General features: G+C 50.9%; 1 protein-coding gene across 1 annotated transcript in view; it reads left to right on the top strand.

Moving 5' to 3' along the window:
• The window catches only part of CLPB (ClpB homolog, mitochondrial AAA ATPase chaperonin), a 58418-nt gene that overhangs the window by 23939 nt on the left and 17436 nt on the right, over nucleotides 1-17043 (top strand). The window contains exons 6-8 of the mRNA XM_029961459.1: nucleotides 2232-2360; nucleotides 12237-12334; nucleotides 15042-15156. Of these exons, the coding sequence (XP_029817319.1) occupies nucleotides 2232-2360; nucleotides 12237-12334; nucleotides 15042-15156 (342 nt within the window). The remainder of the gene's footprint in view (nucleotides 1-2231; nucleotides 2361-12236; nucleotides 12335-15041; nucleotides 15157-17043) is intronic.

The raw sequence follows: 17043 nt of genomic DNA, 5'->3' as shown, positions 1-17043 counted from the left end.
CTCCAGGCTGAGCCCCCCCAGCTCCCTCAGCTGCTCCTCATCAATCTTGTGCTCCAGACCCTTCCCCAGCTCTGTTGCCCTTCTCTGGACACCCTCCAGCACCTCAGTGTCTTTCTGGTCATGAGGGGCCCAGAACTGAACCGGGATTTGAGGTGTGGTCTCAGCAGTGCCCGGCACAGGGGGACGGTCACTCCCTGGTCCTGCAGCCACACTGTGGGTGACACAGCCCCGGCTGCCGCTGACACTTGGTGACATTGTCCACTGGCCTGTCTGTGCTTTGCCTCAGTGCTAAGAGACAAAAGCTCTATGAAAGCCTAATGAAGGTGTAATATTTGAACCTTTCATAAAGCACAGGTTGAGTTAAGAAGATGGATCAGTGAGGTGACAGCTTTGACAGGGCGTTATTTTATATTTTTAAAAGCTCCCTGCTCTCATCCCTCACTGTGACCCAGCAGCAGACCTGCTCCTTGATGGGAGGGAGAGCATACATAGATCAGATCCCTATAGCAGGGATTGCAAAATGTATGAAACAACATTAAAAAATGAGCAATGGAATGCCAATACATAATGCATGTACATAGACTTTATTTAAGACAAAGTATATCAACCAAGGAAGTTAATTGTTTTTGTCTGCATTCATCCCTCTATAATGTTATATATTTTGGGGTGAAGAAAAGATAAGGCCACTCTGTAAGAAGTTGCATTAATTCTTTGGTTGACATGTTTTATTAAAAAGAATAAATTCAGTTGCGTTTTTAAAAAGAGAGAGAGAGAGAGAAACTGCCTTTGTTTTTTCTCTTTTTTTTAGACATTTACATATTTCGTGTATAAATATTTTTTCATAAAAACATCCAAATCGAGAGGGTATGCTCCACAACCACTGCACAAAATATATTACAGACATTTATATGGATGGCAGGAAGGGAGACAGAGGGCTGAAAATTTCCAGGCACCCAGTGATTGATGGTGGACGAGGCTTCCCCTGACGCTTTATTGAGTTTCCGATGATTATCTCTCTTGGAGACATTTTTTACGGATGACGGCCGAGCTGTCACAACGGACCATGGGGGAAAAAACCCAACAATAATAACACTTTAATCTCTTTACTGCACTGCTCCCTAGTATCTCAGATTCATCTTCCCTGACGCACGCAGTTCATTATCCTGCTCCTCCCTGGGTAGGAAATGACGACAAATAAATAAATATACATACTCACCCTGTGTGCTTGGAGAAAGGACCCAGGGAAGGAAAGGAGCCAGGGCATTAATTGATCTTCCTGGAGGGACTGCGGTTCATTAGCGGAGATGCTGGGCTCAGACAGCATCAGGTATTCATCACAGTGTTTCTCTCTTCTGAACTTTTCAAATCTTCTGGAAATCTGTCACTGGTTCTTAGGAGGGACCATGGAGATGTCCCTGCGGGCCACCCACTTTCCAGCTCCACTTGCTTTGCCGTGACAAAGTATAAGGTGCTCAGAGCGCTTGGAAGTTCTCCCTGTCCCTGAACCTGGGTTTGCTGAGTTTTGGGTACAGACTCTTTCACCAGGGAGCTGGGCACACTTCCAGGAGCAGGATTTGGCCCACTGGGTGGGTGGTGTTTATTTGTTAGGAGACAGCACACACCAGCCCCACTGTCACTCAGGCTCTGTGGTGAGGCTGGGTGCTGTAGTACTTCCTCTGGGCAACATGTGCCGGTGCCTCGCGACTCTCATAGGGAAGAATTTCTTCCCAGTATCCAATCTTACCCTGCCCTCTTGCAGTTTGAAGCCATTCCCCCTTGTCCTGCCGCTATCTGCCCCTGTAAAAGGTCATTCTCCCTTTTTTTTGCTGGTGACTAGAGCAAAGGACTTAAAATCCAGGTTTTCTGAAGCTTGACCCTTAGACCAGCTACAAGAGAGTATGGGTGCTGCAGACCCTGTGCTGTGCCCTGCCCAGACTCATGGGCTGCTGGGCACTCCCAGGATCAGAAATTTGCTTGAAGGTCAAGCCATAGCAGAGCAGCACTCTCTTCTCTCACAGCTCCAATTCTGTTTGCTGAAATAATTATTTAGATAAGATATGGGGAAAAAATTCTTCCCTGTGAGGGTGGTGAGGCCCTGGCACAGATTGCCCAGAGAAGCTGTGGCTGCCCCATCCCTGGAAGTGTCCAGGTTGGACGGGGGCTTGGAGCAGCCTGTTCTATTGGAAAGTGTCCCTGCCCATGGCTGAGCTTTCACACTTTGTTCCCTCCAGTCCTTGTCACCCGGGAGGACGACTTCAGCAACCGTCTGAACATCCGAGCCAACTTCAAGGGCTGCACAGCTCTGCACTACGCCGTGCTGGCTGACGACTACCTGACAGTCAAACTGCTGCTGGATGCAGGTGAGTTTTGCAGTTGCACCCAGCTCTTGGGCCAGGAGCACTTTTTCTGAGTCAGCCCATCCCAGAGAACTGTCAGGCTCAGACACAGCCCCCGCTGTGTCACTGTCACAATTAGGTGTGATTTACTGTTTGGTTTGATCTCTTTGCTTTTTAGTTTCTGTGTTCCCATTCATCTCCAGTGGTTTTTCTCGTGTACTTTTGTTGGCTGTCCTCATCTTAATCATCGAGTCTTCTGTTTCCTTCTGCAGTTCAATGGCCATAGAATCACAGAGTCCTGGAATGGTTTGGGTTGGAAGGGACCTTAGAGATCATCCCGTAGACAAGGCATGGGATAGGTGCTGGTACCCACATGAAATGGTGGAGGCTTAAGTACTGTTGGTGCCTGGGCAGCTCTTGTGAGAATAGGTAGGAATTACCTTGTGCAGTTATTGGTCCTCACAGTTAAATCACAAAGCCCTTCCCCTCGTGGATCCTGCTTCACTCTCCTCTCTTGGGTACTCACCTGGGCGGCCTGTTCAATGCTTGACTGTCTTTGTGGGGAAAAAGCTCATCAGCACTGGTGGAGTAGAATAAGAAGATGCATTTAGCTAACAGAATAGAGATGTGCTGCCGTGACAGCTGTTTTTATATGTATCCTCCTGCAGCTCCTTCCCGGGATGACATTTGTGACTGTTCTCCAGAGCTGCTGTCTGCCTAGCGTGTACCTGCACCGTCTCAGTGCTCTTACCTTGGCACATTGTTCCTCAGACCACCAAGCTGGTCTATAGTTCTGCTTTCCTCCAGACTCAATGGCCTTTTTCCCCATCATTCCTCCTGCTCCAACAATTTCAACTTCTCCCCTCCCTGCAAAGGCCATCAAGGCCAGCTCAGAATGAGCCTGATGCAGCAGTGCTGTGTCTGCTCTCAGGTGCCTGCTGCCAGGGGCAGCATCAAGTGGCCACAGCCCCAGCCTGGCCCTGCCAGAGACAGACTCCCTAGAGTCTGGCTGGCCAGATGCTGATTTTTGCAAAAATCCGAGGAGTGTTGTCATCTGCATGGTGTGGGCATCTCAGGAGTTAATTCTGGGTGGATAATGGTATGACATGCTCACATAAGGCTCATTCCTTAAGAAAGCAACTAAAAAGATAATGGAAAGTAGCATCTGTGATGGCTAAACATCCCCAGAAGGGATAAGAAAAAGTAATTGTGGGAACATTGAACCTTGATACTCATCTGTATTATATGCTTGTTATCTTTCACAAAGAGTAGAAATAGAAAAATACGAGTGAAAGGCTGAGGTTCGGTAGCACTGAACTCCAGGTCAGGGTTTCTCTGGGAGCCTACCAGATACCAGAACCCCAGCTCCTGGCCATAAATTAACCCAAAAACAAAGCCACTGAAAGAAAACCTATTACAAAGGCAGGGTTCCTCAGGGATGTTTGCAGGGAAGGGAGGTGGAACAGCAGGCAGCTACTCTGAAAACTGTGGGAGTGTGTGGATGTGGCGGCTGGTAAATGTTCAGATGAAAACATTGGCCCATGTGGCATCCAGAACACTTGTCTGACATGGAAGAGCCCTTCCATGTTCCCAGCACGTGTAGGCACTGCATGAACACGGAACCCAGCAGGGTCCCAGAGCATCAGACTCACTGCACGTCTGTGGCACAGGCCAGTGGCACGTGTTCAGCTGTTGCTTGGCCTGGGCACTGGCAGTCAGAAGGAACTGCTCTAGCAAGACCCCTGGGATCCCACAGTTGTGGGCAGAGGTGCCCACAGGAGGAGTGGAGTGGGCTTTACCTGCTGGAGCAGGGGGTTGTGAATGCACAGACCTGGGGAGTGCAGGGGACTCTGGGGTGTTACAGAGAGTGGCAGTAGGGTTGAAGGGCTGGAAAAGTCCATGTCCTGGCAGTGCTGGGAACAGATCTGTGTAGAGAGTCTGTGGTTCTTGAGGCTGGGAAGTGTTTCCCATGTGGCATGGCATGAATCATAAAATCACAGAATGGTTTGGGCTGAACCCCCCCGCTCTCCCAGCCTGGCTCCAGAGCAGAGGGGCTCCAGCCCCCCCGAGAATCTCCGTGACCTCCTCTGGACTTGCTCCAGCAGCTCCACATCCTTCTGATGTTGGTGCCCCAGAGCTGGAGGCAGCTCTGCAGGTAGGGTCTGACCAGAGCAGAACAGAGGGGCAGAATCACTTGGAATAACATCTTCTACAAAAATAGCTCCTCATTTCTGCCTTGGAAAGTCTCCTTGCACAACGTGTGTATTACCAGTTCATTGAAAGTACCAAGGCAGCTCCATGGTTATAGGAAGTACAGGTAAAATAGGGGTGGAAGTAAGTGAAGGTGGCACTAAAAAATTTCTCCATCCTGAATGAATCAATGCAAGGAGTAAGTCCAGCTTATTTCTCCAGCTGTGCCCTGCTCAGCTCCCCAAGTGCTATTCCAATCCAAGCCTCACTTCACAGAGAGGACTGTTCTTTTTGTTCCAGAGCTGTCTCTGTGTCTGTCCTGGAGCCACTGCCATCCCTGTGAATGTTCCCTTCTGTGCCCAGTGCTCACAGAGAGTTCTTTGTTTGTGGCAAAGTATCTCAGCTCGAAAGAACTCACTTGAATCTTGGGAAAAAAAGCATTTAACAGTCTGTGAGGCTGTGTTTGTTTGGGTACAACTGGAGGGATTGTTTAAAATCAAAGTGAAAACTCAGAATTTAGCCAGAAAATGTGATGGTCACTCATCACTGTTCCATTCTTAATCCAGCCCCGTGGAAATCCTTCTGGATCAGGTTCAAGAGTCTACACTAAGGGTTTGTTTCCAAGTGGAAATCCTCATCTTGTAGAGACATGAGCATGTCCTGGTGCTTAGATCCTGGGGACAGCAATCCACCAGTGGGAATCTCCATCCAGTGATGGAGCCCTGGTAGCATCCTGGGGCTGAGTTTACAGCATTCCTCAGATTAATCCTGGTTCACCATCCACAATACCCACTTACCCGTTGCAGCCATGATTAGGATGAGGATTTATGAGGATTATTTGCTAAATGTAATAAGCCTCCCCTTTCTGTCAGGTGGACTCTGAGCTGCTGGGCTGACAGCAGACCCTTCCCTGCCCTTTCAGCAAGTTTTGGATGCTGGAGTTCCCAATGGGCACGTGACATGAGGATTTCATGGCATTGACTGGGGGTGTTGCCCTCCTCCCAGTTCCGTGGGATAACAAAGCGGGGTATCCCTGCCTCCTTGTCAGTGTAATCTGGGATGAATACACGGCCGAGGGTCTCGGTGTGGAGATCGAACACGGCTCAGCCCTTTGTGAGGGTAATGTCCCTGTGCTGCCATTGACACTCATGCACAGGATGGTTCCTGGTTGCTGACATGGAACAGGCTCCTCTTGCTCCCTCTCTACACCTGCCTTTTACTAACTCTCCATTTACTCTCCCTCACACTTCCCTCGCTGGTGCCCTGCCCTCGGGCCAAAGCCATTAACCGCCCAGCCCCTCTCTGCTCCCATCTCCCCCGCCCCGCTGTTGTTTTTTAAGGGAAGCCCCCATGCACTTGCCCCTCACCCCACGTCCCTGGCCTTTTGTGGCCCATTCAGTGACTCGCTTGACCCCTCCAGGACCTTACTGCCCTGTGGTCAGCATGTGTGTGCCCAGCAGACCGCGAGACGAAGTGGCGGCTCTGTTGTCCTTTTGGGCAGTTGTTGGTGACATTTCACAGTCCCTTGATCTGAGGTGACACCATAAATATCGGTGTTTAGGGAAGGGGTGGGTGGGCACTCACAGCCACAGAGTGCACCAGTTGCTACTGCAGGCACGATCGATTCCAGGGGCTTTGTGTTTGGCTTGGAGGAAGGCAGGCAGGGTCGCCAGCTCGCTGGTGACAGGAGTCTCCTCATTTTAGAGGGAGCTTTTATTATGTCAGTATTTAAATTAAATAGCCAGCATTAAAAGATGCTGCTTTCTGCTGGCAGTGGGGTAACCCTGCCATGGAGCCAAGCCACCATCAACCACCTTTCTACATCTGGTTCTGCTCCAGAACCTGTTGCTGAAATGCAGAGAGCTGGAGGAGCACAGACAGGCACTGATTCGTGGGTCCAGAACAGACCAGAACCATGGAGATGCTCCGAGGACTGGAGACCCTCTGCTCTGGGACAGGCTGAGAGAGCTCGGGGTGTTCACCTGGAGGAGGCTCCAGGGAGATCTTAAAGCCCCTTCCAGTGCCTGAAGGGGCTCCAAGAGAGCTGGAGAGGGACTTGGGACAAGGACCTGGAGGGACAGGACAAGGGGGAATGGCTTTCCAATGCCAGAGGTCAGGGTTAGGTGGGATATTGGGAAGGAATTCTTCCCTGCGAGGGTGGGGAGGCCCTGACACAGGTTACCCAGAGAAGCTGTGGCTGCCCCATCCCTGGAAATGTTCAAAGCCAGGTTGGACAGGGCTTGGAGGAACCTGGGCTAGTGGGAGGTGTCCCTGCCCATGGCAGAGGATGTGGAGTGAGATGGGCTTTAAGGTCCCTTCAGCCCAAACAATCCTGTGATTCTGTGATTTAGACCTAGGGACAACACTGCTGCTGCTGAGGGGTTTACCCTGCAGGTAAATGACCCTCCTCCCGGCATGGGATGCCGTTCACCTTTCACCGGCTTGTGCTGCCATGAGCTGTGGTAACCTTTCAGTAAATTACAGTTCCAGTAAACAGAGCACAGAAGAGGATGCTGCAGGAACTGTGAGCACTTCCTCCTGTACACCTCCGAGAAACTGGGCACAGCAACAAGTGTAGAAACAGGGTTTCCCTGGTGCTTAGCAGCTCAGCTGTCATTTTTCTTGGATCTCAAATTGCTTTTCCAAGTGCTTTTCCACAGTGTGTTTGGTGTGTGTGTCCGTGCAGCAAGGGCTTGGCTGAGCTGTCACCTGCTGACGGGTGGAAGTGCTGTTTTCACACCATTGTGTGGCAGTGCACTACTCTGCTGCTGCACATAGGTGGGTGGGGGCTTGCATTTCGTATCCTTGCCTTGTAGTAGAGCATTTCCCTCCTTCAGAGACTGACCCATGCCTTTTGTCGGGACCTCTCCTCTCTCTATCCCACAGCAGAAACAGACACATCCCCTCCTGCCAAACCTGAGCAGGCTCCGTATGTGCTCCATTCTCCCCAGTGCTCTCGGCATCCCTGACTGCCCTGGGTTCTACTTCCCATCATCAGAAATCATCCCCTTTGCTTCCAGCTCCTCCTAGAGCCAGCACACAGGCTGACCAGGCTGTTACTGCATGGGAAGTGCCTCCTGCAATACACCCTCAGTGGAATCACAAATTCACAGGGCTGGAAGGGGCCTTAAAGCTCATCTAATTCCATCCCCCTGCCCCGGGCAGGGACACCTTCCACTAGCCCAGGGTGCTCCAGGCCCTGTCAAATGTGGCCTTGAACACATTCAGGGATGGGGCAGCCACAGCTTCTCTGGGTAACCTGTGCCAGGGCCTCACCACCCTCACAGGGAAGAATTTCTTCTCATTATTCAATCTAACACTGCCCTCTGTCAGTGGGAAGCCATTCCCCTTTGCCTTATAAGTCCATGCCCTTGTCCAAAGGCTCACTTCAGCTCTCTTGGAGCCCCTCATCTCTAATGAGAGGGGAAAGAGAGAGAGGAAGGACAGAACATATATTTGTGAAAACTTACTAGCTGAAGCAGCAATAACCCAGTTATAATAATCTATATATAATAATCCAGGTTATAATAATATAATCCAGGTTATAATAGTCCTGGACTGTATTTGCTGGTAAATTTAGCCCAGTGCATTTGCTGGTGATGCTGCACACTCCTCTCCTCAGTCCAGTGTAATTGCAGATCTTGTGAGTAGGATGAGTGGTGGTAAACGAATTACAGAGCCAGTGTTGCAGGGGGTGGGCTTTGGACATCAGAAAGCGAAAGTGCTCTTGGTGTTCTCTGGAAAAACAGGTTCTAATTAATGCTGTCTTTTTCAGTTTTGAGTTCAGCATAATGTGTCTTGGAGCGTTTTCAGTTGCATCCCAGGTGGAAAGGGTCCATCCTTCCAGAGGGAGGGTAAAGGATATTCCTAGGGAGCAACAGGCTTCTGGGTCCTCAGCAACCGGTTACTGGTTTTAACACATCCTGAGAAGGTGACATCACAGTTTTACTGCACTCCTGGATTAAGCAGGAGCCCAGGGCAGAACTCCTCTCTCCTTACAGCTGCCTGACAGGAGGATGTAGCCAGGTGGAGGTCAGGTTCTGCTCCCAGGCAACCAGGGACAAGACAAGAGGAAACAGCCTCAAGTTGTGCCACAGACAGTTTAGATTGGATATTGGGAAAATTTCTTCCCAGAAAGGGTTGTCCTGCCCTGGCACAGCTGCCCAGGGCAGTGGATGAGTCCCCATCCCTGGAGGGGTATAACAAACGTGTGCATGTGTCACTTGGGGACATGGGTTAGCAGTGGCCTTGGCAGTGCTGGGGGAATGGTTGAACTCGATGTTCTCAGAGGGCTTTTCCAACCCAAACAATTCCTTGATTCTATTCTATGACTCTGTGACTCAGGCTCTGCAAACCACACGGTGCAGAGTGAAGCTCTGCACAACCTGGGTGGCTTCCTCCCATTTTTCCTTTAGAGCAGCTAGGAAAACGTTTCACTTCCAAGCAGGTCACAGCACACAAATGCAGCCGCTGTGGCTGCAGCTGTCCCTGGGAATGCAAGTCCCAGCAGCTGGCTGGGCTGGTTTTTGGGGAGTCACAGGCGTGGTAGCTGCCCTGAGTGGTCTGTCCTGGAGGTTTGCTCCCAGACGTTTGCTACCCAGGCCAGCTGTCGTGCCAGAGTGCCTGACATCCACTCTCCCTCTCCATGCTCATATTTACAAGGGAATGTGATAAATTCCGTATTGATTCCTTCTGTTGCACTGTAAATTTTGCAAAAGATGATTAAATAGTGCAATAGAGTCTGCGAGCGCCGAGGCTCAATATGTTCTGGGCCGGTGTATCGACCCTCCGGCCGACCGCAGCCAGTTCCACTCCCCGCCACACCAGACCAGTAATTAAAATCCTATGAGACTGGGATTTAGAAACCAATCATATCCCAGCATCGAGGCATCCAGCATCCCACCGTGGTGAGAGCAATAAGAGTCCAAGTAGCAGCGCATTTCTGTCTGTGTCAGAGCGCTTAGGAATAGTTTCCCCTTAGGGCAGGGGAGCAAATAAATCCCTCTCAAAATATTTCTGGGGACAAACGTGACAGTGACATCATGTTTGGCATGAACTTAAGAGCTCTGCACATGTGTGGGTATATGGAGAAAGGATGATGGATATCATCCTGGCGTGCTGAGGAGCAGGAGCTCTCACAGTATCTGGTTGTACTGTGAAACAAGGTCCTCAAGACTCCTTATCTCGGTGCCCAGGGCCTTCCCAAGCTATGCTCTGTCCGTTCTTGGAGCAGTGTCACTCTCTGGTTGTCCATGTGAGTCACCAATGCCACTGTGTGCCCCATCCTGTCTGTCTGCAGTGTGAGCCTTGTTCTGGCTGCAGTAGGCTCTGACCTGCTGCTCTTCTACCCTGGCGGGATGGAGAGACAGGAACAGGGTCCCCGGGCTGCTGAGGACACAGGGAGCATTGCTGGGATGCTCCTCCAAGTCCTCTGTGAGCCCTTGGCATCCTCCTTTTTCTCCTGCCACCTCTCCCTCCTCTGGTCACCCCCCCCATCACGACAGCAGCAGAGGACCCAGGTACCAGCGCCCGCTGCATCGCCAGCTCTATTGACAGTTATCCAGAATCTGAAGGAATTCAAGACAAATTGTTAAGAGGATGGAGTTAATAAAATTTGAAAAATTGAGGCCTGTCACTCCACTAAACTTTTTTCGATCCTGCTGACAGGAACATATTTCCCCAATGAGTGACCTTCTGCAGCTGCTGCAGCGTGGCAGCGCCGGGCGGGTGCAGAGAGGGAACCCCCACGCTATTTATCAAATATTATCAGCCAGGGCCTCCTAATATGAGCAGGGAGGGGTGGGAGGAGGCGACGGGCTCGCACAGCCCGAGGTGCTGCCCAGGTGTCCATCTCCAGCCACAGACAGCGAGTGGGAGGTGACAAATTGCCTTCTATTAAGTCTCGGAAGGTTGGCGTCCCCTCAGCCGCTGCTGCAGCCGGCCACAGGGTGGGAGAGGGCAAGGGAGGAGGTGGGGATAGGGGAGAGGGGTCAGCCGGGGCGCCAATGGACTGGTGGCCACTCTTACCTTCTATTAGCAAGCCAAGTGACACTGTTATTTATGGCAGCATAATATTTTATTGCTGCCGGTACTCGAGGTTGGAATCGACCAGTTATAGGAGTCGGGTTCTATCAATTATTGCAGCAATTAGTCAAGTCGTCAAAGCCATTAACAGGGGGATTAGGCCAATATTGGAGAGCCATTATTGATAGATCCAGGGGAAAGCCAAACAAACCCTCCATCGGAAACAAGAGCAGGCCTAGCCTCAAGGATGTCATAATTTGGAGCAGCCAGGAACGTGCCCCCTGCTTGCTGCACAGACCTGGGTGGGTTTTGGGGAGGGGGAGGATCAGGGGAGCACTGTCTCTTTAACAGATATTGAGTGGACGGCCCCGGCAGTGGGGTTTATTACAATCTCACCTGTCTCAATCATATTCTTTATTTGGGAAGACAAGGCTTGCCATAGAAATTACTCTGTGTCGAATGTTTATGGAGCACATTTTTCATTCTGTAAGCAAATATAGATCCCTGATGCCAATGCCTAGGAATGGCTAATCTCTGCGGCTCCGCTCCCACTGACTCCCCTCACTTGTTCATCTGTTCTGGTTGCTGCTCGCTGATATTGAGCTCTCCTGGTGCTCTACACTCTCCCAAGGCCCAGGAGCAGCTTGGTTTGCCTGTACCAAGGTACTCGGCTTGCTCCCGTGGTTCCAGCAGGATCAGAGTATGGTTCAGGTTGGAAGGGACTGCCAGTGGGGTCATCTGGGCCAATCTCCCTGCACAAGGAGGAGTGAATTGCACAGGATTGCAATTCCACCCCACAGGATTGGGGTGGAAGACATCCCGGACCTGCTGAGCGCAGTTATGGTCTCTTCCCCCACCAGGCTGTTTCCCAAGGCTTGATAACTGGTGGGATGATCAGTTCCTGCACTGGTTTGGGGGGTTTGAGGCTGATTTGAAAGTTCATTCTCATAACTCTTGATGTTAGGAGTTGTCATGGGATCACAGAGTGTTAGTGCTGAGCTTCTGCCTTAGAGAAAACTCCTGAGATGCTGAGAGTCAGAGATGAGTCCCAAGACTTTGCTTGCCCCTCTAGCTATTCCACAGTACCCCCCTCTCCTGATCTCACCGAGATTCCCTCCATATGCAACCGGGACCAGTTTGGGAATGAGTGCTCTGCCACAGTCCACGTTATCTGGGATGGGGAGCTCTCTCCATGCAAGTGTGTTTCTGTGGCGTGCCCATCTAACCTCAGTCTTTGGGGGGTTTTGACTTTTTTTTTTTTAATGAAACTCTAAAGAAGGGCGTGATTTCCCCCTAGAAGTGCTCCTGGGGCTCGGAGGGGCAGCTGGTCCACAGGCTCCAGCTTCAGCTCCAGCTTGCATGGGCAGCGTGTCCAATTGGAGCTGTAACGGTCCCGGGTGGCTCTCACAGGACTGGGAGTGGGTGCTTTTGTGAGACTGTATTTCCTTCTGGTGACCATGTGCTCTCTCATTCCCCCTGGCAAGCCAATTGTTAGCAGTGACAATCCCTTTTCTTCCTCCCCGGACGCCCGTGCTTGTAACCACTGGTTGTACATTGTCCCTTTCTGATCCAGACACCCTCCAGAGCAAAGGTTAGGAGCGGAAATGGGCAGGATGTGCTTCCTGCTCCTTCTGCCCCAAGACTGAACTCTGAGCCCCTGATCTTATTCATTTCTTGTGCCATCAGGTGCCAGCCCCCTGCAGAAGAATGAAATGGGACACACCCCCCTGGATTACGCCCGTGAAGGGGAGGTCATGAACCTTCTGAGAGCGTCAGAGGCGAAGGTGAGCCTGAGACTCCAGCCAATTTGGGTTTCCTTTCCCACTACAAGAACAGTTTTAAAGAAGATGTATATAACAGTTGTGGGGATGTGGCCCTTGGGGACATGGGTCAGTGGTGGCCTTGGCAGTGCTGGGTGAGCACTTTGACTTGATGATGTGAAAAGTCTTTTCCAACCCAAATCATTGTATGATTTTATGGTGCAAGTGATGGAGGAGCACCTTAGCACCCCTAGAGGTCCATCCTTTTCCAAAAGAGGTCTGTAAAAATTAACAACATGATGTATAAAGAAAAAAACCCCTTCTGAAGTATTTTAGCTGTGTCCGTGGCTATGCCTTTCTCTTCCAGCTTTCCATTTCTCACTCACCAGTGACCTACCCAGGTCCAGTAATCCCATTCTACTCTGTAACCCCTTGGCCAAAATGCAGTAAAATCCAGGGCCTGTTTTTACTGTATTTTCTGAAATTCCTGGTCAGACAACCAGAGCTGCCAATCCTTAGACTTGTGGCCTGGGATCCAGGTGTTCATGAACACCAGTCTAAGGCAAACTTGTGGGTTTAAAGAAAGGTTAAAATGAGATTTCACTTCCCCCAACTCCACATAGAGGGCTATGTGCAGATTAACCAACAGCCACTTTGCAAATAACCGAAAGAGACATTTTTGTCATCAAATGTGTTTAAACCAGCAACCTCATGATGTTCAGGATGGAAAAAGAAGCGAGACACAGGTGGATGCTTGTTTTCTTGGAAAGGTCCATCCTGTTGGTGGGATGAAGTGGACACCAGCTCCAGGTTAGGAGGTCTCACACCACTGCTTCCAGAAGGGGGCCAAGGAGAGGGCAACTATGTGCTCATTCTGGCTGAAATATTCCTTAAAAATCCTTCAGCAAACACAGTTGGAGACAGGGGAGGATACCAGATGGGTCTGACAGAGGTAAAGAGGACCTGAATGGCAAAGACAGACTTGTAAGAACCCAGCTCAGTCCTGGGGCTGCTTCCCCTCCAATGACAGAGGGCTTCTCTCTCCCTTTTAGCCCTGGATACATGAGAGCATATTTAAATTTCTCCAGACTGTTTAGCACTGGGAACTAGCTCAAGAGCCCTCAACACCAGGCAAGTGTGCTCTAAGCCCAGGAAAAGCACACACAGAGTTCTGGGGGTTTTTTTACGGAATAAAGGAAATCAAAATAAATTAAAAATACATATGAAAACTCCTTGTTATTCTGTCACAAGGATATGTAAATAAAATCTATGGGACGTGTCCACCCCGTAATAGTTCTGCCTATTCATTCTCTAGCAGTGATTAAAATGAGCAATAAATTCTCAAAGACTCTCGGTGGAACGCGGCTGCCGGGGAGGATGAAACCCCGGGAGCACCAGATCCCCCCCAGCTCAATATTCATCACGGGCTGGCTTGGCTGTCTGGTGGTTTATATACAAGTACAATCATCTTCCTCGGGAACAGCTCCAGAGATATATTTCCTTTCTCTCTTCCAGCTATTAGTTAAGCATAAAAACCAAGGCAAGTTTCAAACTGTTCGGGGCAGGTTTCCTCACCAGCACTGGGCTCCAGAGAGCATTTACCCAGCAGACAACTCTCCCCCTCCTGCTCCTAAAGAGTTCAAGTATTTTATTCTCAACTTTTCTTCCTTAAAACAACATGTGCTGGAAGCCCAGAAACCCCCCATGCCCTGGGCTGATCCCCTGCAGTGTGGGCAGCAGGTCCCATCTCTGTGGTCCTTTCTGGACTCGTTTGAGCAGCTCCACGTCCTTCTGGTGTTGGGATCTCCAGAGCTGGAGGCAGCACTGCAGGTGGGGTCTCACCTGAGCAAAGCAGAGGGGCAGAATCTCCCCCCTCACCCTACTGCCTGCACTGCTGGGGATGCAGCAGGACTAGGTTTGTCCTCTTGCCTCTGGAAGCTCCCTGCATCATAAGACCTGCTCCCACTTGGAGATTCTGCCAATATCCTGTCCCCGAGCATCTCCGAGATGTGCTCGTGTCCAGTGTCTCTGTAAGCTGCTCTACACATGCTCAGCCTTCAGCTCTAGAAAATGGAAGCTTCTGGGTGGAAGCAATCCGTAGGTCTCTCCATAAGAGAGCTCTGAAGGGCTCAGCTTCCTTGTGAGCTGGAGGTGGAAGGAAGCCAATGTCCCGAGGAAGGAGCTTTTTCCGGGGCTGTCCTGCATGCTGCCGTGGGTTTGTCTGCAAAGCAGCAGTGTCTGGTGTCCCCAGCAAGGCACAGTGACACTCTGCCATCCCAGCAGGATCTGGTTGGAGTCTTTGAACAAGAGATGTGTGGAGTGGGAAAAACCAATCTAGGTAGAATAGTCATGGCTTTATTTCCCAAAATAAGCAGCTCCTAATGGTTAAGAGCTGATGAGCAGTGCCATTGTTCCCTCCACACTAGTACACTAGTACAGAGGCAGAACAGGGTCTGGTTTCCCATCAGCTGCAGAGTGGGATCCCCATTCCCACTCATCCCAGCCTCCATCCCCAGCAGATCCAGAAATTTCCTCTCTCTTGGGCTGGTGCTTCCAGACAGCTGCATCTGCCCTGGGATGCTGCTTGCCTGCACTGGGAGTGGAGCTCTGGTTCTGTGTCGGAGACATGGAATGTTTCTGTGCAGGACTCTGATGCCCTGGGGTGGGGAAACTGTGTGCTGACCCAGTGCTCCACACAGCCTCTGATCCCTATGTTTTCTTCCCTCCACAGTTCCAGGAGGAGCAGCGCAGGAGGGAGATAGAGGAACGGCGAAGGTTCCCGCTGGAGCAGCGGCTCAAAGAGCACATCATCGGTCAGGAGAGCGCCATAGCCACAGTGGGGGCAGGTAGGACCCTCCACTTGCCACCTGCTCTGCCCTCCCACACCAACTCCACAGGGGAGACGAGCTGTTCCCCAAAGCCATGATCTGAGGCTGTCTCCGGGCAGGTCCCCAAGGCTGGGGGGGGACTCACAGTGGCTTCCCCATCCCTGGAAGTGTTCAAAGCCAGGTTAAACAGGGCTTGGAGCAACCTGGTCTAGTGCAGGGTGTCCCTGTCCATGGCAGGGAGCTGGAACTGGATGAGCTTAAAGCTCCCTCCCAACCCAAACCATTCTGTGATTCCATAAAACCAAGGCTCCAGCAGGCTGAGCTGGGTTTGTTTTGCCAGTCCCAGGTCTTTGGATTCTGTCAGTAATTCCTGAGTCATCTGTGCATCCCAGTTAATGCCTGAAAACAGGACAGCGAAATAAGAGCTGTTGAGGCCAGGGCAGAAGCACAAGGAACATGCTGTCAGAAACACAAACCCATTGCCTTGAGTTAACAAAGAGGAGCCCGTTGTGAGCTGGGAGCCAGGAAGGAGCCGGGAAGGAGGTGGGAAGGAGCCTGTGCTCCGGCAAAGACAACAGCCACCCTGTGTGTTCAGAGAGCGGCTGTGCCTGAGGGCAGCATCCCCAGCTAATTGGGGAGCTGTGATTAATGGGCAGTGCCTGTTCCTGACACAGGTGGTGTTTCTGTGCATTAACGTCCCTTCCTTTATGGAGGTTTTTCTTATTGAATTATAGGGAATGTGCTTGATACCCCCGCAGCCTCGGGATATCGGACCAAAAGGTAGCAGGAGACTCTCTGCCCCCTCCTCCCCCCTTCCCTTCTGCCCTGTTTTTGTAATTTTCTTTCCAGAAGGATGAATTTCGAGACAGGACTCTTTCTCTCAAGCGCTTCCTCGCTATTTTTGTTACTTATTTTCTTCTCAGCTGGTTTTCCTGCCACTTTGTAGACCCTCCATCCCTCCACTCTGCCCTTGCCACTGCTGTTTGCTGGCGAGCAGACCTGCCACACGCCACATCCTCGGATCCACCGCGCCTGGCTGATATGTTTAATTTATAACTGCTGCCTTAATTGAATAATTGGATTTAATCCGTCACTCGGTGCATGATCCAAACAGTCTCCAGAGGAGCTTAGCCAGGAATACAAAGGGAACGTGCGCTCTGGGGTTAGCAGCGCAGGTCTGGGGCAGTGGGGATGGAATGGAATCACAGAATTATGGAATCATTTAGGTTGGAAAAGCCCTCTAAGATCGTCAAGTCCAGCTGTTATCCCAGCAACCTAGTGCAGGGGGATGCACTGGGAATGCTGGTGGGAAGCTCACCGCAGCCACGGTCCTGACAGCTTGACGTGGCTGCTACAGAGGGAAAACCCTTCCCTGTTTTCTCTGTGGGATAGATCCAAGCCCTGCAGCACTCTTTTCTGCTGTGTGCAGCAGGACAGGCCTGGGAGAAGGTGGATGGTGGTTAACCGATGGTTACTGGGCGTCTCCAAGGACACAGGGTTCCTCCAAGTGCCCCACTGGGTGATGGTGGGAGGCAGCTCAGTCACCCCCCTCAGCGGGTGTAGGTGTGTGGTTCATCTTAACAAAATCCCCAGAACAAATTAACAAAATTAAATATTCCATCTCCTGACGTCAGAAACAGGCAGGTTGCTGCTGCCATCCCAGGAGCTGCTGGGATGCTCCGACCGGTCCATGCAAATGAGCAGCTAAAAGGCTTGGGATTGTGTTTCCAGGCACTTCCATAAGTGACTGTGCTCTGGGTCTGGTTGGGCTCATTTGCCTTTTCTCTGGAAGATGCAAGGGCAGGAGGGATCAGCAGCATCTCCTCTCTGAGGTTATAAACCAAAGGAGGCATTTTTTCCAAGTATATATGTGTGTATTTTTGGAGGGTCTAATATCCTAAATAT

This window comes from Manacus vitellinus, unplaced genomic scaffold, assembly GCF_001715985.3.
Source record: "Manacus vitellinus isolate BGI_N305 unplaced genomic scaffold, ASM171598v3 scaffold_35_pilon, whole genome shotgun sequence".
Lineage (NCBI taxonomy): Eukaryota > Metazoa > Chordata > Aves > Passeriformes > Pipridae > Manacus > Manacus vitellinus.
This window is presented reverse-complemented; position numbering and strand designations above follow the sequence as displayed.